Source organism: Polyodon spathula, chromosome 26 (genome assembly GCF_017654505.1).
Source record: "Polyodon spathula isolate WHYD16114869_AA chromosome 26, ASM1765450v1, whole genome shotgun sequence".
NCBI classification, from domain to species: domain Eukaryota; kingdom Metazoa; phylum Chordata; class Actinopteri; order Acipenseriformes; family Polyodontidae; genus Polyodon; species Polyodon spathula.
Genome location: NC_054559.1, coordinates 15,904,918 through 15,930,709, shown reverse-complemented (window position 1 = coordinate 15,930,709; position 25,792 = coordinate 15,904,918). Strand labels below are relative to the sequence as shown.

Here is a 25,792-nt window from a genome sequence, read left to right as displayed (position 1 = left end):
GACCTACAGTGAGCCTTTTGCAGAGCAGCTGCAAAGCAAGGCTTGGGCAGCAGCAGGAGCACACCACTAAAATGCCACCTTGCAAAAAATATACAGTATATAATAATAATAATTTTAACGTATACCTGATTTTAGAGGGGTTTTTTCTTCTGTTTAATATATTTTATGTATTTATTTTTTTTAAAGCAGCAAAATCAATCAGAAAGATTAGAGGGAGATTGCATCTGAGATTGAATCTCTGTAATTGTCTTGACTGAAGAGGCTGTTTAGTAATGACAATGTTTAGGTCATGTACAGTCCAGCTGGAGAGCACCGTTTAGTGTGTGTGCTGCCTGGAGCCTGCAGACAAAAGCACAGCAGACTATATGCAGTGCTCAGAATCAGGCTGGTCCTTTGTCACTGTCCCTCAGAGCTTCGACATGCCTCAGCTTGGAATCACTAAGCCTGGGATGTCTCAGTGTCTTTCAGAACATGTTCTTCAATTCCTATAGCATGCTCGCTGGCAATTGACAAGTCTTTGAAGAGGTTGGAATGGATTGTCATGTGCTTGAACCCTAACGGTTCTCAGGCAATGAGTTAAGAGTAGGTTGTAGGGCTGCACGATATTTATAAGATGACTCTCTGTTCGGAACAGATGGCAGAATGAGTCAAGTCTTTGAATCAAGTAAATAGGTTTTATTCTAATTCTCCCATAGAGATTTCTTTAAACGCAATTGTAGCAAACAGCATTAAGCAAAATAACAATCTTGAACAACAGAGTGAGAGAGTGCAACTATAAACAGTTCACCAAAAGATATAGAGCTCAACACTTACAGATATCAAGAGGCAAGCATATCTCTTGCAGGTTGAAAGACTGGAATCAATGCATTAAAGATTGGTTGGTTGATTGTTTTTTGTTCTGTGGATCATGGTGTTTAAGTCTATGATGTCTCTAATGTATTATAACCTCAGAAGAATCCTAATCTCCTATACTTCATAAACCAAAGTGTAGCTTGAGGGCCATTTCCAAACTGCAGCAGGGAGAAAGAAACCATTGTTCTTTTTGTTCTTTTGTGCATTCACTGAAAAAATCAACAAAATCCATTCCCCTTTAAACGAGGCAGCTGGTCAATCACAATGATCCAATATTTCATTTCAGTCTCTCTGCACATTGCCTGGAACCACATCCTGAATGAAGCACACATGAGCTTGTTCGGAACAGAGGCCCATTTTGATGGAATGGGGACAGTGGCGGCTTCACAGCCGGTGGGTAAGAAAATGATTCACGCCGTCGGGAGATCAATCACTGCTCAGGCTTTCAAACACTGGCGAAAGAAAGATGTCAGTTAAAAAAAAAAGCTTCCCTTCTAAAAGTTTACCATTGCAAAGTGTATTAAGCCTTGTGGAACAATAAGAAAGCACTGTAAAGCCCAGAGAGGTACAGTAAAGCATATTAAAAACAAGGCAAACGATGGAACAGTGAATGCAGAGTATGACCATAAGTAAAACATGAGGGAACTCTGCAGAAATACCATGCAGATTTACTGCGGAGAGTCCTTTATAAAGTACAGTGTACATTTGTCCCTCTCTAATGTTATTTGTGCTAGTAAATTACTCATTGCGTAAATGTAATGGTCATGTTTTTTTTTTTTCCCTGAAGCCAGTTTTTACAATTTAAGTTTAAGCCAGTACAGGTTTCTCTGATCTTCACCCCTTCCATTATGATCTTCACCCCTTCCATTGTGAATAGAGACCCTTTATATAATTCATGTAAAGGTGCAATCAGTAGACAGTAAGTGCCATTAAGGCACAATTAAAGCAATTTTAGGTCGGTCAAGTGCTGTACAATGATGTGTTCCAGAACGGGAATGTATATAATCGTGGACTTGTATTACATGTGAGTCAGCAAAGTCTTCATTGCCACTTTGTTCTCGACTATGCACGTAACATCACTCTGGTACAAGTGCATTGCAAAAATCAATATGCAGGTCAATAGTGTTCAGCTGTTTGCTGTGCTATCCACATTATTGCTGCTTTACGTTTTGTAGTTATTATAACAGTTAATAACACCATCTTAGTCTGCTGGACAATAAGTGCTTCTTTGTCGACAGTGGAAAATAGGATTACAATCTGAAAATAGTTTTAGGCAACACTGATAACAAAGAGAAATTTACGTGACTGTTATTGGAGTGCTTTGGAACACTTTATAAGCTTGGTAGATTAGCCAAGTAAATAACAACAATGGAAAAGAGATGTGAAGCGCCTTCAACGGAACAAGACGTGCCGACAAACCATGTATTTAAAAATGACTTCATTCAACCCCTTTAACTGTGGATATATCACACAGAGTAGTGGACTGTTCTGTAAATACAGAGATTGAGGAGGGACTAGCAGGACAGAAGAGCACAACACACAACAGGACAGGGTAGCTGGGGGCCTGTTCGGATAACAGAGGGGTTCGGACAGTCACGTTTTTACAGTACATCTTCTCTTTCCTATGTTATCACCCAATTCTAACACTTCATGACACAGTCCAGGTAGATGCTGCATTGCTCCCAGTATGCAATGTTGCCATGGTGCAGACATGCATAGAGCATGCATGAGCTCATAACGTTTCAGCCTCACATCTTGTTAATGTAATTGAATTACAGATGGGATTCTTGCATTATTGGAACGCTTCCCGTGCACCTTCAACAGAATGTGAAAGGGAGATGGGAGCAGGTGTGCAGTGCTGTAGAACGCTGAGGTGATGGTTGAATAAATAGACAGTGGAGAAAGCTCACAGGTACTTGATGTGCACATCAAGTGGACTGAAATGAGGAGTAGAAAATCGTGCAAAATCTGTACTAACCTAATCCTGATTGCAGCTAACCAAACACTTGATCCTGGTAATTGGTTTAACTGACTGGAACAATTTAGACCGATAATGACACTATCCCACACGGCCAAAAGTGTTGCATCACTCAATGGAATGAACACATTTTGCTTCATAAAGTCGAATGAAACCTGCTGAATAATGTTACGTTAATGTATTCAATTACACACCACTTTGCAGTTTCCTTAAAACTGACATATTGAAAAATGCACATTTCGAAATCTAATATTAAACACTACTATTATGGCTTCCTGCAGACTTTTGTAATATAATTTTGTATCCCAATCCTAAAATTCTAGTTGAGGCTAAACATCTGCCCACAGCTGTAACTCTTTACTAATCGGATAGGTGGAATCCACTGTCAGAAAAATATATAAAGGGATCTCTGTACAAAAAGAAACGCACGCTTTTATTACATCAACTCGATTTAAGTCAAAATAAAATTAAACATTTCAAACTGGCAGATCTTGCATTTAAGATGCCGATAACATAGGCACAGAAAAGTTTAATGGACCATTAGCTGTTTAAAGCATATTAATTACAATTGTATTGCGTTAAACTGAAAACAGTACTGAAGGTAAGTGTTTTGTAATAAGGAGTAGCTGATATAAAATTATGTATTAAATATAGAAATTACTCTTATTTATCGTGCACACATATATCCATATCTAAACTAATGCTTCAGTGTGTTAAACGTGTGATTTACTGTTTTAAACTAGCCCATGGGCATCCTTGATCAGTCTCTGAACTATTGAATTGGGAATTCTGAATGATTTTAGAAGATCAATCTGGGGGACTAGACAAAGACCTAGGCACTGTGGAATAGGCTGCAAGACGAATCGAATCGACTGCTAATGCATCACACCGTGTCCCAAAAGATGCATGAATGTTGGTGGTAAATTAGGGCCGCTGGGTGTTCCATACGTATCAATTTGTGTTAACAATGAACCATGGTTTCATCTAAGCTATTAGATTAATATGAAATGCACTACCATCTGTTTAGTCAGTACATTCCAGAATGTGTTCTAACAAAGAACACATAGCATGCCCTCAGTAATTTCCCACCCAGCGCCACTCCTCCCCGCTCAATTCAGCCGCCCCGCTGCAGACGCGAGGTGCTGAACGGACAGCGGCCGCACTAACGCGCCGTATTTGCAACATTTGTGTTTTTTAGCTATGCAAATGTGAACCTCAAAGCACGTGTTCTGTAGTTATTATTATTACATATTACCACATAGCTTTGAATAAATTATCAATACATTAGTTGATAAAACAAAGTACGCTTGTTAAAGTCTACGATCCAAGGAGCCAAGTATAGCAGACCGTCTGATTTCTAACAAATGTGTATCCATCGTTACCTCATGTATGATCCAGGGCACTCACAGCACATCTGTGTGTGTGTGTGTGTGTGTGTATATTACACACAGATGCAGAGTGCAGAGTATAGTAAAACGCTACAATAGCATTACAATTCTGTTTGAAGTGTGATTGAATTGCAAGAGTGCAAGACAAAGCACGATCAAACAATACGAGTCATTCTTACAGGAAAGCTGTGTGTGAATGAATACAAATCAGGTTTTGAATCTCGAGCTTTGCATGATGCAGTTATAGTAAAGTAGATCGTTTTGTGTTCTGATGGCTTGTTTTATTTACCTTGTTTCCTTCCCGTGTTGTCACAAAATGAATAACTACATAAATGCACATATCAAGCCAGTCTCGTCGTTGCGGTTCAACATGCCCAGAGCCATCATTTGCATGCTTCACTTGCTAGTTTCTGAACTAGCGTGTTGCCAAATAAATAGTTGAGTTCATTTTCAATCGTGCGACGATCTGTGGCCATGATAGTCAACAGGAGATGGGAAAAATGGAATGGGGTACTCTGAAGAAATCTACTGAAAACACACAGGACCGCTAGCAATGCAAGTCCAGTGTACAATAATACTGTGTGCGATATTATTTCACTGTTATTATAAATTCTTGATGATGCTCCAATTTAAAAAAGCAATAAAACGAACGATGTTATGACAACTTAAGGCTTATGATTTCATGGAACGAGACCCTATCCCGAGAGGACAATCCTTTGCGTGTGTGCCTTTGTTTGTTTTTCCGTGTTCAGTACCTGACTCAGCTGCCCTGCACGTCAGTGTGTGACCCGTTGGATCGTTTTTGCGCAGTTCCAATAGCAGAATAAGAAGGCATCCTGAGACAGAGTTCACGACATTGCTTCGCCCGTTGTGATTGTGAGAAGGCGCTATCACTGTGCCCGTGCTGTGAATGTGTCAAACTGTTTGATCACTGCTATGTCCCCAGAATTAAACTCACAGTACTTAATACCTTTGATTGAACCAGTCCAGAAAATAAATCTGCCAACGATGATTTCACATACCGATTCAGAATATATAAAACCATAAAGCAACGCCACGGGATCAAGAGGCAGTTTAAACCGGGCATCATAAAGTGACCGCTTACAATTCATTATTATTTATTCGATGCATTATTTTTTTAACCTTCTTGATATAAAGCATTTGAATTATATTAGTGATAACTTCACAAACCTTCAGTTAGCAGTGTATGGCGCCAATAGGGGTTTTCCCCAATGTATCATTATAATTATTATTATTCTTATGCACCTTTTAACTAATAATAGGCCTATATAATCGATATATGCCATGGACGACTGGGATTGTCAATGCATTGAACAAATTGACCGAGTAAAACAAGGGAGGCGTGAATACAGACGTGTGATTTACTGTATAACTAATTGCATTTAATTGCATTACGTTTGCCCTATTCGAATTCAAGTTCCTTGGTCACAGTGGTTGAATTCTATTACTCTATTTTTTTTGTTACTGAAATTTTGAGGTTTCCTTTTTTTTTTTTGCAAGAAGCTGTAATTCTACTTGTCACCTTAAGGATGTGATACAGACCGAGCCCCTCACATTTCAACGAGCTTGGAGGAATGCAGAGTACCAGAGAGAGTGAGAGAGAGTGAGACAGAGTGAGAGAGGGAGACAGGGAGTAGGTTCACGCTATCCCGGAGTTGTGCTGCAGAATCCTCATTTTAATGAACTCCTGGTTGATTCATTAACATTCTGCTTGTAAAGCGTTGCTTTGTGCAGGAGGGGGTTGCACAGAGCTCGCGGGTGCTAGGTTTGAAAGGAAAGAGAACGATCGTGGCAAATTTGAAACAGCGCTAAAGGACAGGAGAGCTCGATTAATCTGCCAGTCCTCTGCGCGTGTTTTTTTGGGTGATAGAAGTTCTGAGGATTGATTCTTCAGTTGGAATAACTGTTCGTATCTATCACTCCACTGCGTATCGGAAAACACTGTTGCAATGTCATCTCACTCTACAATCTCGGAGCTATGTGGGAAGGAGATGCTGTAAGTATACTCCATTAAATAGACATGCATTTTTAAAATTACAGTACAGTTTTACTTAACGTTTGCACGTTTCCTTTTTGACGCTAGTGTTGAATGTATTGTTTTTGTACAATTCTTTTTTTTTCAATCAAGACTTATCATATAGAATTATATTTGGGAATTGAGAAAGAACCGATATAACTGGGGCGCTTGAGTTAGATCCGTATTTTAATTCGGAATTCCAGTAGTGAGTGAATGATTATTATTATTATTATTATTATTATTATTATTATTATTATTATTATTATTATTATTATTATTATTATTTGTACAGATAACTGTGACGAAAAGCAAAACGCCCGAATGTAATTCGTTATCTTTCAACCCTTGTAAATGTAGCCGCTTATTTTTTTTTTTTTTTACCTGCAAGGAAACTCGTGTTAGGATCATGTGAGCAAAGACCGACGCATGTAGTCTTTCTTTCTACCTAATAAAACAGCCTTTACGACGGTGGCAAAATAAAATCCGATTAAAAAAAGAAAACGAAATATGATTTAAAAACCGATTGATTAAGGAAGAAGATACCTTTAATTGATGAAGTAAACTGAGGTGGGTTTATTTTGTGGTCTGTTTCATTATTGGGAATCTGGTTCACTGCGTTTTGTGTCCATTGTAGATCAAGTTAGAATACTTTCCTACTTGGTTAGTTGGTGGCGTTGCGGGGTCTGATCGGGAGTGCTTGCCGGATACAAGAACTTCTCTCTGGAGAGCTTTATGGAGGAAACCCGTAGCCCTCGGTGCCAGAATTCACGACATGCCAAGCCTTCCAACATGCAAATCTGCACCTACGATTTGTGACATTGAAGGTAAAAAAAAAACCCAGCAAAACAAAAAACAACTGCAGGAACTAATGACGCCAATGTATTTATTTATTTATTTGTAGCGTTCACTAAACCGCTAAGGGGCGCTCTTGTATCGTACATTTATAATCTCAAATTAATAATAAAAAAGACATCCAAAACATGTAATGAAAATAGAAATTTTGACCAAAAAAAATAAATAAAAAAAACATGTCTGAAAAGTCATTCTCTTTTCATATTGTGAATAAGGTCACGTTGCATGTACGCAAGCTTGCATGTCTTTCTTTTCCCCTGCAAACTGCAGTCTCTCTCTCTCTCTCTCTCTCTCTCTCTCTCTCTCTCTCTCTCTCTCTCTCTCTCTCTGCGGCATTGTCTTGTATAGAATTGCAGTGCAGGTAAAGCCTATATGTAATACACACCGTGCTTTGGAATGAGAAGCGAACAGGATAAAACGAAGTCTTTCCGCTATATTTAAACTGTGCACTGTTGAGAAGACTTACCACAGCTCGCGTTAAACGTGTAACCGTAATTCAGATATATCACGCACAGTACATTCTTTCGATTTATGAGAAGCTCTCACAGAAAAAAAAAAGCAGAACTGCGCGTTTCATTCCACACAGTTTAAAAAAACGAGCAATGCAGTCTGCATGCTCGTGACTGTGTGGTGCGCACAAGGCGCTTGTTGAAATTGGTATGCTATTATATAATTGCACTATCAGTGAGGTCTTGAAATTTAAAGGGAAAGCGAGATGTAAAGATTTACACGAATGCTTTGGTTCATAGAGGCACGGAGTGAATCTCAAATCACGTTTCATCCTTCATCACCCCTCGTTCCCGCGGAGACTCATAGCGGCTAGAAGTGGTACTGCACTGTGGGGGTTCCAAGTTTAAGTACAGTAGTCTGTCTTGGACTCTGGTGGATAGGAGCGTTTCGGCTACATTGACGTGTCGGAGGAGGGTTACGAAGCGTGCAGCTGCCGTCTAAAGGAAGATATTCTATAAGATACAAATACAGCTGTATTCTTTAAAAACAAACAAACAAAAAAAAAATAATAATTGCGTAAATTACACAAGGCGGGTATGTTTCCGCACCAAAGATATAACACTTAAAGCGCTGTCGGTCTTCTGCTCATCTCAGGGTTCGTGCTCTATAAATAGCATCGTTTATTCTCCAGTATGCGCATTGTAACCCAATTAGGAGCTAAAGACTTGGTGCATAACCTGCGTTTCAGAAAGAGGTTCTCTGCTGCGCAGTGGAATGCGTTTGCAAACATTTATCAAGCGCTTCGGGATCTAGATGCAATGCGACCCTGCCTTTGCTAAATTAAACGCTGGTCTCGCTACAGTGCCTAGCGGATACAGCTGATTGGATTTATAGCTCAATCGTTGGGAATCTCAATATGCTTAATTAATCAGACGAGACACGTCCTTGATGACAGTTTTTCAGTTCTCTTGCGCTGGTTTTGAATAGAACTTCATCAGCTATATAACAACGTCCGAAAGACGTTGCTCACACAGTCAAGTCAGTGAACTGGGATTTGAACCGGGGACCTCCTGGTTACAAGTCCTTTGCTTTAACCACTAGACCACACAGCTTGGGAACTGTTAGTTCCTATATAGTGTCCCTGTTGTTGTCCACTCACAACATAGGAGCGTCCACTCGCATGAAAGTAATCCTCATAAAAATGTACCACGGTGTTTTTGCACAATATTTATGATGCTTTTCCCATGCTTCACTCTGCTTCACCATGTTTATTAATATATTAATTATTATTTATTTTACTTTGCCGTGCTTTTTACTGTGGTAAGAGAGAATATACCAGACCTGAGACGTGACCAGTAAAACCTTACACAAACTCCCTTCTATCATGCATGTGCAAATGAGTATCTTTCTATGTGTCTGTTTTATTGAAATATTTTTTGTATCTTTTTAATTTGTAGTCATTTGATCTGATGTTTTTATTTATTTATTTTTATTAGTATTTATTGTGTAATTGCCTTAGTAATACTTCTACTGTAGTCCTGCTGATAAAATATCTCTGAATTGAATATATCTATATATATATATATATATATATATATATATATATATATATATATATATACAATATATTAATCTCATGGGATTGTTCTGCTGGATCTGCCCCAGAACATCTCTCGGAGTTTTCAACCTAATATTCTCCCTTCTAGAACACTATGGCAACTTGTGTTCATTCCGAGAGCAATGGTTGTAACACATGCTGTGTTTGAATTGAGATGCATGGTGCTAACCTTGTTTTGTGTTATCTTGTGCTTGCAGGGGATGAAGCTGACCAACATGGGGAATTTCGGCTTGCTGCTTTTGGCGCTTCCAGCTCTTCTGGCCCAGTACAGCCCGGCTCGCGGAGCGGAGAAGTCCTACCCCGTCCTGAACATTGCTGTTATTTTAGGGCGGAACCACTACATCATAGAGAGGGACATCCGGGGCCTGTGGGAGAAGGACATGGTCCCCGAGGTGACCCTTGATGTCAATGTGGTCACTGTCCTGGTCAACCAGACCGACCCGAAAAGCATCATAACTCACATCTGTGACCTGATGTCTGGAACCAAAATCCATGGGGTGGTTTTTGGGGACGACACAGACCAGGAAGCGGTTGCTCAGATTTTGGATTTTATTTCGTCCCAGACTTTCATACCCATCCTGGGAATCCATGGAGGGTCCTCCATGATCATGGCAGACAAGGTAAGGGACAGAAAACACTGGCTTTGATTTGCAAAGGGTCTGTGCTGCAAGTAGGAAAGGTTCTCCAAGCACCTCTCAGCTGTGCAACTCAATTGCTGAAGCAATGCACCCTAGCAATGAAACTCATCCATTCACTGTAGAGGAGTGTTTTTTCAAGATGAAGTTGCTTTCCACATCTTCAGTCTGTTCACCGTGAGTGCAGAATTTCATCTTCTCGTTCCGTTGTATTAATATGCAACCTTATTCTAATGTCAGACCATTACAGCAAGCTTGAAGTCTGATGCCTAAAATGTGACTGGCCAGATTGAGAAGGAAATGAAGGTGATTACAATGTATTTAAGGAAATGTGTATGGTGTTTTTTTGTGTGTGTGTGTGTGTGTGTGTGTGTGTGTGCGTGTGTGGTCAGGTATTACTATCAATGTGGGGACAAAATTTGAGACTTAGAAATAGTAAATAAAAATTTAGTGAGAGTCAGTGAGAAGTCTCCACAAGTATAGGAATACAAACACATGTATATATATAACCAAGACAGTTAAAAGACTCATTGAATGTAAAGGGGCAATGCCAAGATGTGAAAGTAAATTAATCACATTCTATAAAGTAGGGTTCCCTTTTATTTTAGGTTATATAGCAACGTCTTGGTGAAAGATGGCTCACAATTAAACAGTTGCTCCCACGGCAGAACAGAAAACCATCTGCGCAACGATAACCTCATTCAGAGGAGCTTGGGCTTCAGATCTCTGACATCAGGCAGGCCACTCCCTGAAGCAAAACAAACACACACCCGTCATCCAGCAGCACTGGATTCTAGAGAACACATTCCCCTGACAAGATGGCAGGCTGGTGTCTTCGTGCTGCACCAGAGTCTCTCCCAGGAGTGTCCATGGTAACCCTTCCTTGGCCAAGTCTCAGCTGCTCATCTGTTACTCCCCCTGCCTGGGGTCTGAGGGAGGTAGCAGGCAGCACCTGTGTGCTTAAAACAATACAGAGCTTCCTGTAATACAGCAGCTCTTTACACTGCAGGACAGGTTAGAAGGAGGGTGGCACGCTCCTGCCTCCCATTTGCTCCCTAATCCCTTTCCACTTGGTCTCTTATCTATGGCTCCGTACTTAAGGGTTATAGAGGGGCCTAACAAAGCCCTCGCTTAACACATTACCAGCAGTGGCAACATAATGGATCTGGAACAGACAGTGTATGAGTGGTCCTGATATGACAGCTCACTGGTGCTGCACACAGAGTGCAGAGGGGATGGAATGGGTTACCTGGTCATGTTGTTGAGGCAGAATCACTGGGATCCTTTAAAACCCAAATTGATCCACAATTCTAAGATCAGTTAGCTACTAGTTCATAAATCCGTGCCATTGGGATGCAATTGCTTCCTTGTTGAATTACAACATGTTTTAAAATGAGAACCTCTATAGCTGAGCTGCTTAAACAAGTAAGGAAGCAGAATAAACAGGCTCACGTGCTGTAAACAGCACAGGCATAAGCAAGGCTTTTATATCTGTCATTAACATCGGCTTCCTTTTTCAAATGAGTTATCAAGTTTGTTTGCGTGTATTTTGGAGTAATTGTAGAATGTGTGCAAGTGTAAAAAGCTATCCAATTATCCCTGAAACTCATTAACAAACACAGTGAATTCAGAAAGAGACTACAATACAGAAAGGAGATGGGATTTACAGATATTTGAATTGAGCAGTACCATAAGGTTTGGCAAAGCAGAGTGATTTTAATTTTCCTCTTGAAAGGACTCTGAAAACAAAGCAGGTCTGTTTGTATTTCAGCAAACATTGTGATGTGCTCCTTTGCTACCCGCTTGCCAGAGCCCTGCTTGAAGCTTCATCTCCCTGTCAAGTTGTTTTGGAACGTGGGAGAATGTAGATGAAGGAGTATTTCAGAGCCTCAGAGACAGTGCTGCTCACAGGAGCCTGATCATTTCTGCAGAACGCAGCAGGATTGTAATGCAAAAAGTCCCGATCCTTGGTGTAGGTGACCCATTGCACATCGCTGCCAAAGCTTTTGTGATCTATTTAAAAAAAAAAAAATCAGACACTTAGTTGCACTAAGAATCCACCGGGTACCTAAGTAATGCACCATCAATGGGCACTGCAACAAGATTGCCGTTTACTTCAGTGACAATTTCATTGCGTGATGATCGCACGCTGTTCTGTAGCTAGAGTGAGTTTGTTATTATTCTGAACATACACACCTAATTAAAAAAAAAAAAAAAACGATTCAAACCCTCTAAAGGGAAGGACTGAAAATTTGACAAAACTATATGTGAACGCAGGTCGCATATATAATTAAGCAAGCTGTTAGCACTGTCTCTTAGCTCCATCTGTGAGGTAATGCTAGTGTCAAAGAATCCTCTACAGCGAAATGCAGGAAAAGCCTTGGTGGATAATACCAGGTTCACCAAGAGCACGTTCTGGTGAAAGAGACTGGGTATACCTCCATGTTTTTAATGGACCAAGGCATGTGCAATATCACAGTGCCCTGTCTTTCTTTATATGTAGCATGGTTAATTTTTTTCTTTTCCAACCTTAAATCTAAGCATATCTTCTATTTACAAGTAGATAATATTCTGAAAAAAAAACAAACTAAAAAAAAACAACCTTTGTTTCTATACTGGGGGGCTCGTGAAACTTGACCATTGTTGCAAAAGAAACTTGGCTGTTGAGCCAGGGTGCCCTTGACAGGTGTCAGAGAGTCTGTGTTTGATGTGCCCCCAGCACATACTATTTACGCCCACACGCCATGCCGAGCACTGTGTGCTTGATGCATGTGTGCTGGTTATCCCAGAGATGGATTTATTTCAGTAGGGCTTCATTACCATCTCCCTGATTCATAGCCGTTTCCTAGTCCAGTGTGCTTCATCTTTATGTCTCCAGAGTCAACGATGCACCGTTAATGCATCACTGTATCTGAGATGAGCTGGCAACAACGTGGGAATCAAGAAATGGAAGTACAAAATAATAGATCCGAAAGGACAACGATGTTCTAAAAATGAGGCACAGAAGGGTGATGACTCTCCTGGGGAAAAGAAGATGCATGACCCTCTTTCTGCCTGCGGTTCGTGTGCTGTTTTTGAGTAACACGCTTACTGCTGCTCTCTTCATATAAAGTACACGCTTCACTATGTAGTACAGTTTCAGATACATCTTGGCTCTCCATCATTCATATGTAACCGTTCCAATGCTGCAGAAACTGAAATGAATTGCTCCCCATGGGTAATGTTTAAAAGCCGTTAGAGAATTGTGTGTCATTAGCATCTCTTTAGTGGCACTGTATCACCCCACAACAGGCCTTATTCTTAGGTTAAACAGTGCTTTGGAAAATGTATATTTTAAAATAAAAAAACTGCTAAACCTTCTCTAACTCTAAAGCAGTTTAAAAAAAAGACTTTTGGTTTAATTTATCTAAACAGTCCTTAACAAAAACATTCCTTGAAACAGTCCCTAGAGCCCGCTGTTCCATTTCCACCTGGTGATGACAAGCCAAGCATGTGTGGAAACTGGAATCTCTTTCACACACTGTTGAGATCAGCAGTGACAGGGGCACCTGGCTTAATCTGGGCATTTTGCAGAACAGAAGCTTTTATTTTCCTTTCCAGCTGTAATGCCTCTGAGGACAGTGAATGCAGTGTGTGTTTACCGGGTTGTGTGGTTCTTTGCAGAAAGACACTGAGCTCCAGGTTAATGAGGGGTTTGAGGAAAGAGCTCCCCACTGTTATGAAAAGCAGGTTTGGCATTTTGATTGCAGCCTGCTTTTAAAAAGCGCGTAGGCGCTGTGCCGATATGATTCATTCTGTGTTCAGTCTTATCCGTTTATTTTGATCTAGTTCAGCTGTGAAGCTACCAAAGCTTCATTGACAGGCTAAAAATAGTACAAATCAGAAATTTGCCTTTTGGAGTGTAAGAAGGTTGTTATTTCGGTAACGCTTTATATTGCATGGCATAAATTAATATTAAATAGATATGCAATTGCATATTAAATTAATGTTAAATTAATATTTAATAGATATGCAATTGATAGTACATTTATGTTCAATTATTCCTTGTTACTTTCCATTAACACTTAAGTCATATTAACTGTATTTTCAATTAAACACATGTAAACAATGGGAAATTATTACATATTTTCAAGGGTAACAAAACGTAGTATAAATGGATGTGATATGCAATTACATTTTCAATTGCAATTGCATATCTATTAAATATTAATTTAGCATTAATTTAATATGCAATTGCATATCTATTAAATATTAATTTAACATTAATTTAATATGCAATTGCATATCTATTTAATATTAATTTATGCATTACTGTTATTTATTTTTATTTTAGCTGCAGAGTATCTAATAAAAGGCAACTCCTGCATGCAGAGCTTCCAACCCATGCATTGCTTTCTATACGTTTTCAAGACAAAGCTGAGTATGCTGCTGTCTACTGTGTCCTAACCTTTCTCCTTCTCACTGCGTGTGCTTGTGCGTGTGCGTGTGTGTGTGCGTCTGTGTGCATGTGCGCAAGCATGTGCGTATGCGGGTGTGTGCATTTGCATGTGCATGTGTGTGTGTGTGTGTGTTTGCATGTGGGTGCGTGTGTGTGTTTGCATGTGCGTGTTCGTGTCTACCCTCTAGCAGTCTGGTTCCTGTGTGTGCTCATGTACAGAACCTGTTTACAAAGCACCTGGAATTTGATTTGTTTGCCATCCCCCTTTTTTTGAAATTCTGAAAAGCGCTCTATAATTAAGTTCAAGCAAACTGCTATGGGCGAAGGAGAGGGCTGATTCCTAGACTGGAGCTGATATGCTTTGGCAGGATCGTAGGAGAGAATTTGCCATTGCGATCCCGTGGGAAAGGGTTTAGCATTGGCCTGAGCGTAAAGGGATGCACGCATTGTTTTTCCAGCGTGAGGGATAATGACGAGATTGGATCTTGTGGGACCTGGTTAAGCCAGTGCTCTCTCGCTCGCTTGCCACAGTGCCTCTGTTGAAGCCGAGTTTAGAGGGAGGCTGACAGTCTCAAGATTCAGCTCTTACAAAGGAACCTGGGCCCTGAATAGAGGCCCTATCTCTCTGGCTCAGCTGGCAAGGTTAGGGAAAAGAGCAGGATGTGCACAGTACTGTCTCGGGCTCACTGCTTACAGATTTGTAAACGGTTTTCTGTCACAAATGACAGCTGTCATGTCTGTGTTTGCCCAGAAGGTGGCCAGTGCTAATCTAGAATACCGATGTAATGTGTTGAGTGCCCAGCAGTGGGGTTATAGCTGTGGACACATTTGCAAGAAAATGAAAGGCTTTAAATGGCTTTCAACCCCAAGTCTCCCTCAATGTGCTCAGTAGGGCAAAGCAGTTTGTTTTCATTCTTGCTTCACTTCACTTAATGCTGATGCTATTGAAATGTAGAATTGAGTTTTCAACAGAAATTAGTTGATTGCCTTCATGAACACCGCGAGTCAGCAAAGAGTCCAACAGAGAGGTGCCAAGGCTGACCCGCGTGTAGCATGCTGCCTATCTCATTCATTGCATTGCCTAAGCATGCATGTAATAAACAATCAGAATAAAAAAAAATGAGGCAACGAATTAGCATCAGTTATTCACCCCGCTTTTAATCAGTACAGCCTGAAGCACGTTGTAGGAGAGTGCATTGGGATGGGTTACCGTTCTGCAGTTACAGAATGAATCAGCTAGGGGGTGCAATCTGCGCAGTGTGTTGTTAGGGTTGCTTTGCTGTGCCTTCGTGTTCTGTTCAGATGGGCCGCTCTGCCGGAGGTGTAGTTTGATGGAAGCTCTCCTTAAGGCCTGTGGTGGGAGTCCGAGAATCTCGCTGCCCGTCATTTGGCGCCTCCGTCTGCCCACCTGCTCGTTGCTCTGCACTGTTAGAAATACCACAGCAGCTGATTTCATTTAAAAAGACCCTTGGATTTCATTTAAAAAGACCCTTGGATTTCATTTAAAAAGATGTAATGCTGCTCTAATGGTATTCCAGGCTCTTTCCATGTGTCTTTGCCAAGTTGTGACCTGAAACTGGACAGTAAATGAAGTTTGAGAAGAAGTTGTAATGTAATGCTGATAGGTCAGGGGGGATGTCTGCTCTTTCCTCGTCTGGGTTCTGGCTGCGTAGCGACGACATCCATGGCCACTTCTCATCTGAATGACAGCAACACAGAGAAACAACTAATTGGTTTTAGCTTTAAATCTTCCTTTACAAAGACAGCTTCTTAAGAATAGGCTTTTAGTCAATTATAACTTAAAGAGGCAGCTGAAATGAGGCAATTTCTTGATCACATTTGATGTTCTGCTTTCGTGTTTAATTGTGTAACGATGCAGTCTCAATTTGAAATGCCATGTCACACGAATTAATGATAGATATTTTGCATCAGTGTGTTTTTTTTTTTTTTTTTAACTATAAACTCCAGTAACTTTTACAATAATACAGCAGGCCACATGCTTTTAAAGCTATATCTAGAGAACCGGTTGTCTGATTGTGATGAAACTTGGTCACATTCTTATAGAAGTTCCCCACAGTAAAAGCACAGCAGCGTGTAATAAAGCACAGTGAAAGCATGGTAAAGCAGAGGTGAGCATTGTGAAACCCAGGGAGGTATGGTGTAGCATATTAAAAACTGTGGTAAATGCATCATATAACCACGGGAAAAGCATGGCTTGACTTGCTTGTGGGCATCTGTTCCAAAAACTTATCGGTTATTTATCAGCTTCAAATAACAGCCACTTCTAACAGCTATGAAGACATCTGTTACCACATGCTGCTCTTTTGAGTCTTGACTTGAAATCCCAGTGTGTAGGAACAGTAAGGAGATGGATTTAAATAGGGCAGGTATTCTTATTCTGCAACTGTTTTCAAGTGTTTAAACAGGCCATCAGGTACCTCCTTTTCCATTGCTTGCAATGACCCACCACAGTGTTGCCTTGATCATAAAAAGCATTTTCAGTTTTTCTTTTTTTTTTGTGAAGTGCGCTCGTCTGCAAACCAAGTTATCCTTGGTGTCGCTTCTAGATGGAGCATCAAAATGTACAAGACTCCAAGATACTGGTTTTCTGCCTTTGTATTTTTACTGAAGCAATAGTCTGTAAATACCAGGCCACGTTTAGATCTAATATCAAGAAATTCCTGCTTCTTTCAAAGGATTTTTTATACATTTCAGACCTGAGACAGTTGAAGCATTTGTGCCCATGGTGGGAATATATTGTAGAAGCACTGAATAACTGAGCGTGTAAGTGAAAAAGTGTAGTAAAGCACAGTAAAAGCATGGTGTACACAGCAGAGTATGTTAAAGGTAAAGTGTACGTGTGGTAATGCATGGATTACTGCAAAATTCCACAATGCACAATGTTCCTTGATAAACATTTCTTAGGGACTGTGTAAGCCAGGCCTATGTCTCCAGTCATTTTGTCTCCACACTTCTGCGGTCTGTTTTCTCCACATGTTCGGTATTTGAGTTCTGTTTTCATCAGCACAGCAGATCGAAATAAACGATCCAATTACCGTGGACTCTCTTGCACGCAATCCTGAAGCCTGGAGGCTATGTCCTGAGCTATAGAGATTGCGAGCTCGTCCGGCTGCGTCTTGTCATGGAAACACAAAGTACTGCGGACTCTGCATCCTAATAGGCTGCCTTTCTGTTTGCTACCTGTGGTTGATCATGTCTCTTATCTGTCCTAGAACAGATAAACAGGAGGTGTGAATATATTATTAAACCAGTTCAAAGTTTGAAAAGATTTCTTAGTTGAAGTTTTCTAACGTCATTATGTAGAGCATTGAATCTTCTTCTTTTATGTAATATTTAGCCCGCCTTGTTTGTAGATGTGACAGCAAAGAAGCAGGCCTCTTTTGAAAGCAGTAGTTGCTCAATGAAATTTTAAATTGAGCGTCTCTCTTTTTCTCTCCTTGCATCTTTATCTGTAGTGTGCTGTAATCCCCTCCTAATTGTTCAACACATATCCATTACCACTTTGAAACAGTTACTGCAGGATGATGAGTGAAGGTGCTTGTTGATGATGCAGTAAAGTCTCAAGTAAAGTCCTTTGAGGTTCTAGAGCATTCTCACCACTTGCACACTGTACTTGTTGATTTTACTCAGCTGGGGACTGCCACCCACGTGATTTCACTCCACAGCACTCGTACTGTATTCTGTTAGTGAGCCACGAAACGTGGATACAAATCACCACTGTGTTTAAAGCAACAAAACACGTGGCACTGGTTCTCAGGAGTCATAACCAGTAAGAGGAGAGAATGGCCCTGTGTCTGGCAATGCTGTCCGTAAAAGGGGAGCACAGTACAATAGAGAACATTTTAATGGTTATAAATTCCAAGTACAATTAAAATTATATGTATGCTTCAAAAGATTGTGCCTGTTTTTGTTGCTCTTCCTAAAAGTGACAATGCAGCAGTAGCACCAGCTTATCATTTATAGTAATTTCTTCTATGCATCTTCAGCCCTGATATGCTCTAGTCCTTATTTAGCTGTGCACGTGTCTCTTCTCTTCTTTTCCTAGCTGCAGCTTGTAAACTACTTTTTGTTCCACTTCCTCTGCGTTTTTAGAAGTAGGTCTAGAGGACGGGAAGATGAATGATGAAAGGCCTGCGTTTTCTCGGGTCAGGTTTGACAAATGAGGCGGCAGTGCGGAGAGCTCAGGAGGGTTCCAGAGATAGGTCTCAAACCCCCAGGAGGCAGGCTGGAAGTCATTGTGATGGTCTCCCAGCTGGAAACTGGTTCAGAGAGGGACTGAAACAGGGGCAGAGCGAGGGGTCAACAAAGCTTCCTCAACATGTGCAGCTCTTCACTGTAGTCTAGGCTTAGTATAGTTTTAGCAAACATGCATGTTAGGGTTACCATATGACTCCATGTACACTAGGACAGTTTGGGACAGTTTAGACTTTTCTAACTCACAACCCAATGCATTCTGGTAAATGTAGTCCTGCTGTGAAAAGTACCTGAGCCAGCTAACGCGTACCAGAATGCACTGCAATGTGAGTTGAAAAGACTGAACTGAAAGGTATCACTTTTCTTAATAAAACCCATCCATTAGAGATAGGGTTAACTGATTTATATTACCCATACTGGTTTTTATAGGAATGCAAACAGAGGATATCTCAGAATCATGTTTGCCTTTTATCGTTGCACACTAGATTTCTGTTAAACTCACATTAAACACACTGCATTCAGACACAGGCTCTTGTGTCTGTGAAATGTCAGCACCCCAGGCATTTAGCCATTTCTAAAGTAAAACGAGGCTGCATTCTGTCAGGCATTGTGCATTAAAAGACCTTTTTGAAATGTGTGGGCTTTGTTTTGCTTCAAAAGTAAGTACCCAAAGGCAAAGATTTTGAACACACTGATTGTTAAAATTTCATGGTACATCTTCTCTATTCACAGGGGATCCACTACCACATATCGTCAGAGTTGTTCTGTGTCCAGCGCTGTGCAAAACACATGTACTTTAAAAAAAATATTGGTATCCAGCTGCACTAAACTGGTTCCATAGAGTCTCATGATCCCAGCAGAGAAAGCATGGTCTGTTTCTTTGCCAGTGAGGCTTTAGTGGAGTTGTCTGTCATGCACTTATGTATGAAAACAGATTTTGAGAACGCTGATCCAATTTTGCTTTGGGACCTGATATGGTTATTGCTTTTGGGTACTGTCAGTCCAGGAGCTTTTGTCAGAAAATAACAAAGGAAGGATTAAAAAAATAATAATCTTTTCACAAATGTATAATTTAGAAACACCTGGGCATTCATTAAGCAAGGATTTGTGCAGTTGCATATCAAACACAGAGCTTCAGGAAACCAGGCCCTTTGCACGGTGCCCTGGAGAACTCAAAAGCAATTCATTATTGCAAAGAGAAATCATTACTTTCAATCGTAAGTCTTAGTTGCTGTTTGAATGCTGTGGTTCCTGCAGTTTGTGAAATGCACGCTCTTCTGTTATGTGTAAACCACCCAGCTGGGCATATCATGTCAAAAGCAGTACAGGACCACTTTAATCTGTGTATGGCCTTGACAACTGCTTGACCCCAAATTTGTGATGGTGTCCCAGCTCGTTTCACCATGATATCACCTGAAACAGCCTGTTTAATTCAGCTGTAACTACAGGGCAAGTAGTAACGAGGAAATAAAAGTCATCCTGGTAGGTAAATCTGAGATGGATGTTTCAGTCTTTCGGTTTTCATGCTATTGCGCGGTGAGTGTTTTGGGCTTTCCTTTTTAGGCACCCGGATTTTCATAAAGAAAGTGAGTGATGTGCTCCATCCTGAGGCCCGTGTTTCTAACTGTTTGCTCGGACAGCGCGATGGAAACGGCCTTGCTCATGACACCTGCCTTCAGCTCAGTGGCTGGGTTTGATTTCACCCAGAACACTAAACAGAGCCAACACAGCAATATCTCTGTCTCTCATTGATGCCTCATTTCAAAGGGATCTGTACTGGTGATCTTTATTTTGATTTACAGCTTCATTACCGCAGAAAGTGTTGTGAGTGGGATTGTATTTACACCAGTCGCAGGCCAATAACTTTGATTGCCAAGTTGACAGCTACAGTATGATAAAACAAAAAGTTTATTTAACTCTAAAACGCTGGTTCAAATCCGTTTCTGCTAACATTGCTCCAGTAAATAGAACCGGGCTTGCCTTCTGCGAGCAGCTACTGCATAAAGATCTACAGCCGTTAATCAGAGATTTATAACCCGACTCCCCTCCGCTCCTTTCAACACACACTACACAATCGGGTTGGGAGTCCTTTAAAAAACGACAGATATTCACATTGAGATTTCTTTACTGTAACTGCTACATACTACTCTTATTATGTAAATACCTTTATTTATAGTTAGATGTTACACAACAGTAAATGCTGTTGGCACAGCACATAGCGCCACCTGGAGGCCAGTTGTTGTAATTGCACTGACATTATATCAATTCTGTTTATTCGGCTGAGGGATTTTTGTAAGAGAGGAAATGCGTTTGTTATGCTGCAGAGTGATAACCAAGACTTTAAAAACAATTACTAGTTTACTAACAATAGAAAATATGCAATCCCCTCTTATTTTTTTTTAGCTTCCTGTTACCTGATCGCTTCCTGTATGTGATCATGTGCTCTCCAATGTGATCATGTGTCATTCTGCACAGGAAATGATAAGGTACCAGGAAGGAGCAGGTTACACTTTTAGTCAACTAAACTGAATACTATAGGGGGCAGTGATAATAGTGATATACTAATATATATATATATATATATATATATATATATATATATATATATATATAATATATATATATATATATATATATATATATATATATATTATTGCTTTATTCTCCATCTTATTGCTAATAAGAGGTAAGACATTACTTAGTCCAAGCAGATTTTCTGTAGTTTCCCATAGTAAAAGCAGAGCAAGGTATGATGAAGAGCAGTGGAAGCCTGATAAAGCCCAGGGAAGCATTGTAAAGACCACAAAGGGGTGGGAAAGCATATTTAAAAACATGGCAAACTGAGGTAAATTAAACACGTGGAAGCATGGGCAGAGATACTGTAGGAAACACAACTGAATACAAAAAGGCTCAAATAACAAAGACCTGTAACGACTCTCACTAGCGAAGATGCAATTTATATTCTTTTTTTATAACTGTTTTTCTTTTCCACAATGCAGTCATTTATTTTTCTTTGGGCCAAATGCCATTAAGGGAGTTAACAGCCACGATGGGCATATCTGCAATGTTAAGGAAAAACTGCCTTGCACAATAGGTCAGTCTATTCACAGCTGGAGAAATGTGAGATGGCATGACAGCCCAGTGAACTGGAAGCTCTCCCACACTGTTTGATGAATAGGAAAGTGGCTATCGAAGAGCAGCAGCAGGTTTCAGCAGCACATTATCTGTCCATTGGCCACAGCGCATGCCTTTCAGCAGCACAGGTCTTTCTTATGTCAGAAAGACTCTATTTATTTGTCAGCGAGGCTGTAGGTTCCTATAAGAAAGATGTGCTTGAACTAACTGAGACTGGCAGGTGCTGGCTCATCGCTGAAGCCCTGCTGTTTTTTGGAGCTTTGTATTTTGTTTGCTGCGGTCAGGATGCCTTACCACTGGAGTTCAAAGCAGGCAAGGCAATTGATGCAGATAGATGAACTGTGCCTGCCCTGACCTCGCAAGTCAATGAGGAAATTAATTGATTTTCACATTTCTGGTTCAAGGCTATGTCATAGCGAGCATCACAAACCATGTCTCTTTAATCCTCTTGAGGTTGTTTTTGGGTCCCAGGTTTAGTTTTTAGCTCTGCATTATGAAGGTTACCAAGGTTTCTCCATCTGATTGACCCCCCCCCAGGTCAGGTGTCCTGTGTTTCATTCATGCTGTTAGTGTGGCACGTGTCTGATGCCTCCTGTCTAATTGGGATTAAATACGTAAACGACCCTCCGTGTCTCTCAAGGATCCTCATTTACAATGACCCAACCGACAAGACTCTGCAGCAAAGGCAAGGTACATGTAGCACCCAAAATAACAACATAATGACACATACAGTAAATACATCACATTCAAAACAGCAACATAAACAAGTACCAACTTTAAAAGCACACTGACTGCAGACTCAGCAGTTATGGGATGTGCCAGTCAATAGCAAGTCCAAGCTGTGACTCAAAATGTTTGCAGAAACTGAACTGATTCATTTCAGATCTTTTGTAAGCGTCCCAACTATATGCTGCTGCAAATTCAAATGAGCGTCTGCCATATGTAGTTGAGACCGTAGGAAGTGCCAAATGTAATAAAGGATTCTGAGTCAGCAGTTTATAGCAGAGAGAGCGAGTCGGTTCTGGAGATAACCCGGAACCTTGCCTGTTAGCGCAAGTCAAGTCACTTTCTTTTGTTTCAGTCTGTTTCTCTGTTGCACACAGAGGTATTCTGGGGTGAGTGGAGTTTTTTTTTCCTGGGATGAATAATTATAATCATAAAGTCAAAATATTTTATAATTATAAAGTTAATTATTTTTTCTAGCTACAGGCCAGGCAATAAGTGGAAACGGCTGCTTTGAAACTTTGAATTACATCTGGATTTCAAACTGAGATCAACGATAAAGTCACATCAAGTGGTACTGTAATGCATGTTATGATTTGAAGTGCTCTCAGTTCACAGTCCTTGTGGTCCTGGTTCCAGTGGCATTAGACCCCCACATACAGAATCGCACTACTCTATTCCTATTCATTTACAGAATTTTTAATTAACTTATTATGTATTATTATTAATTTCTCATTTACCAGGCTCTCTTATCCATAGCGATTTACAGGGACTAGGGGGTGAACTGTGCATTAGCAACTGTTACTGCAGAGTCCTTTACAATAGGTCCTCGGTTTCACGTCTCATCCAACATTATTGTGCAAATTTACCACGTTACCGCTGGATACTCTTGTAGGGGTTTATTTTAATGACCAGTTGCACCACATAGATAATTTATGTACATAGAAGGGGTATGAATCAGAGTTTAACACAAACATGTTTCAGGGGTCTGCCTGTCATACGGTTTTTAAACATTTAATTATGTTCATGATCTGTTTCATTTCTTTAAGATTAAATCTGTGGTTTCTTATCTTGATGAGGGGCACATTTAATACCTTCAGGATTATCAGATTTTTTTAAATAAATGAAAGCCATCTGGTTATTCACATTTGTTTAAAGCGCCATTTCTTTGCAATGCCTCCCTTCATATGTCTCATCAACACATCAAGATGCAGGGGCACACACTTGAAACAAAGACAGTAAAGACATTCCTTTTAATAGATTATTTCTGACTGATTTGATTTATGAATTTTCAGCAGCCTAGCCATGGGTAGTCAGCAGATCCCCTCCATGTTTTAAAATTTGGCTGAAATGGGTATTTGTTTTGAAATGATTACAGAAGGTGCACTGTCTCCTGCATGTGTTTGAAATGATTACAGAAGGTGCACTGTCTCCTGCATGTGTTTGAAATGATTACAGAAGGTGCACTGTCTCCTGCATGTGTTTGAAATGATTACAGAAGGTGCACTGTCTCCTGCATGTGTTTGAAATGATTACAGAAGGTGTACTGTCTCCTGCATGTGTTTGAAATGATTACAGAAGGTGTACTGTCTCCTGCATGTGTTTGAAATGATTACAGAAGGTGCACTGTCTCCTGCATGTGTTTGAAATGATTACAGAAGGTGTACTGTCTCCTGCATGTGTTTAAATGATTACAGAAGGTGTACTGTCTCCTGCATGTGTTTGAAATGATTACAGAAGGTGTACTGTCTCCTGCATGTGTTTGAAATGATTACAGAAGGTGTACTGTCTCCTGCATGTGTTTGAAATGATTACAGAAGGTGTACTGTCTCCTGCATGTGTTTGAAATGATTACAGAAGGTGTACTGTCTCCTGCATGTGTTTAAATGATTACAGAAGGTGTACTGTCTCCTGCATGTGTTTAAATGATTACAGAAGGTGCACTGTCTCCTGCATGTGTTTGAAATGATTACAGAAGGTGTACTGTCTCCTGCATGTGTTTGAAATGATTACAGAAGGTGTACTGTCTCCTGCATGTGTTTCTCAGGCTGAAAGTCTTCTCTCTCTCCCTTCGACTCGGCTGACCTCGTTTTGACCATGTTCTATAAGGTGCAGTGCAGTACAGACTTGAACCTACTGCTGTTTCCCCTCTTTGTTTGTACGGAGAGGGGTCGTGTTTGTATTTTTATCTTCTTCTTATCGTGTCTTTGCATTTGCCATAACCCACATTTCTCTACATTTTCTTCAGGACCCCGTGTGAACTAATTCGATTTCATTCCTCTGCGGTGGAGTAACCTTGACGATGTGTTTGTCAAACCTGCTGATCTTATTGTCTGTATTTGACTTATGGTGTTCATCTGGAGCTCTGTGCAAGGAGGAAGCAGATTCTAGCAGGATTCTGTTCTAGCAGGGTTCTATTCTAGCAGGGTTCTGTTCTAGCAATGTTCTATTGTAGTAGGGTTCTATTCTAGCTGGGTTCTGTTCTAGCAGGGTTCTATTCTAGCAGGGTTCTGTTCTAGCTGGGTTCTATTCTAGCTGGGTTCTGTTCTAGCAGGGTTCTATTCTAGCAGGGTTCTGTTCTAGCTGGGTTCTATTCTAGCTGGGTTGTGTTCTAGCTGGGTTCTATTCTAGCTGGGTTGTGTTCTAGCTGGGTTCTATTCTAGCTGGGTTCTGTCAGTGCAGCTGGATCACACTCGCTTTGTTGTCACACGCACACACAGACACATGCCTCCCTGGGGCTGCTGGCACACTGAGAGGGAGGAGAGGAGAGTTATTCTCCTGACTTGCTTATTTTTTTGTGAACTAAATAAATAATTTACAACCTCTTGCTGTAACAAGTTCTTTAGAAACAGCACTGGACAGGAGCTTTGATTCGATCCATGTCAATATGAGATGGCACTGATGACTGATTGCATTGTACTGCAAATGGGTTTCTGCTTCTGCAGAGCTGGACAGAGTTCTTCTCGTATTGAAGGTGTGTTCTATAAGGAGAGAATCCTGCAGCAACCCGTTTGCTGCAAATCTTTCTAAATAAATAATGATGAGATCTTGCACCACTGAGAGAGGATGGGAGACTGGCTTGATCCGCAAAGCTTTCATGCCAGATTGAAGACATCTTCTTTGGACTTCAGAACTGGAGTCTCAGCACCCAATGCTTCACCTTCAATGTGCTCCACTTCCAGGAACAGCATTCGCCTCTCGGTTGTTTTTTGTAAGCAGAAGTCTGCAGTCTGAAAGCTCACTTGTGTGACAATGACAGGAGCTGTGAAGACAGGTTAAAATAATTCAACCTCTTCAGCCCAGACGAAAATCAGGAACGAGGGGGCTTGATTTGAAGTCTTTAGAATCATAAGTGGTCTAGATAAAGTTAACCCATTCATAGTCGTCACTAGCTATGAGGACACAGCAGTTGTGTTTTTTTTGCATCATCAATGTGATGCTCATGTAAAAATTATGTTAAAGTACAAAAT

The 25,792-nt window shown here is 40.5% G+C and overlaps 1 protein-coding gene across 4 annotated transcripts in view; it reads left to right on the top strand.

Annotated features, from left to right (window-relative positions):
* The first annotated feature begins 5,842 nt into the window (after positions 1-5,842).
* LOC121301054 (glutamate receptor ionotropic, NMDA 2A-like) overlaps positions 5,843-25,792 on the top strand; it is a 77,348-nt gene continuing 57,398 nt past the window's right edge. For 3 of the 4 annotated variants that reach the window (XM_041230154.1, XM_041230153.1, XM_041230151.1), the window contains exons 1-2: positions 5,843-6,235; positions 9,374-9,796. In XM_041230154.1, the coding sequence (XP_041086088.1) occupies positions 6,218-6,235; positions 9,374-9,796 (441 nt within the window). In that variant the 5' untranslated portion in view covers positions 5,843-6,217. Of the gene's footprint in view, positions 6,236-6,900; positions 7,081-9,373; positions 9,797-25,792 lie in introns of those variants that run through there. The other variant, XM_041230152.1, reaches the window with a different exon arrangement.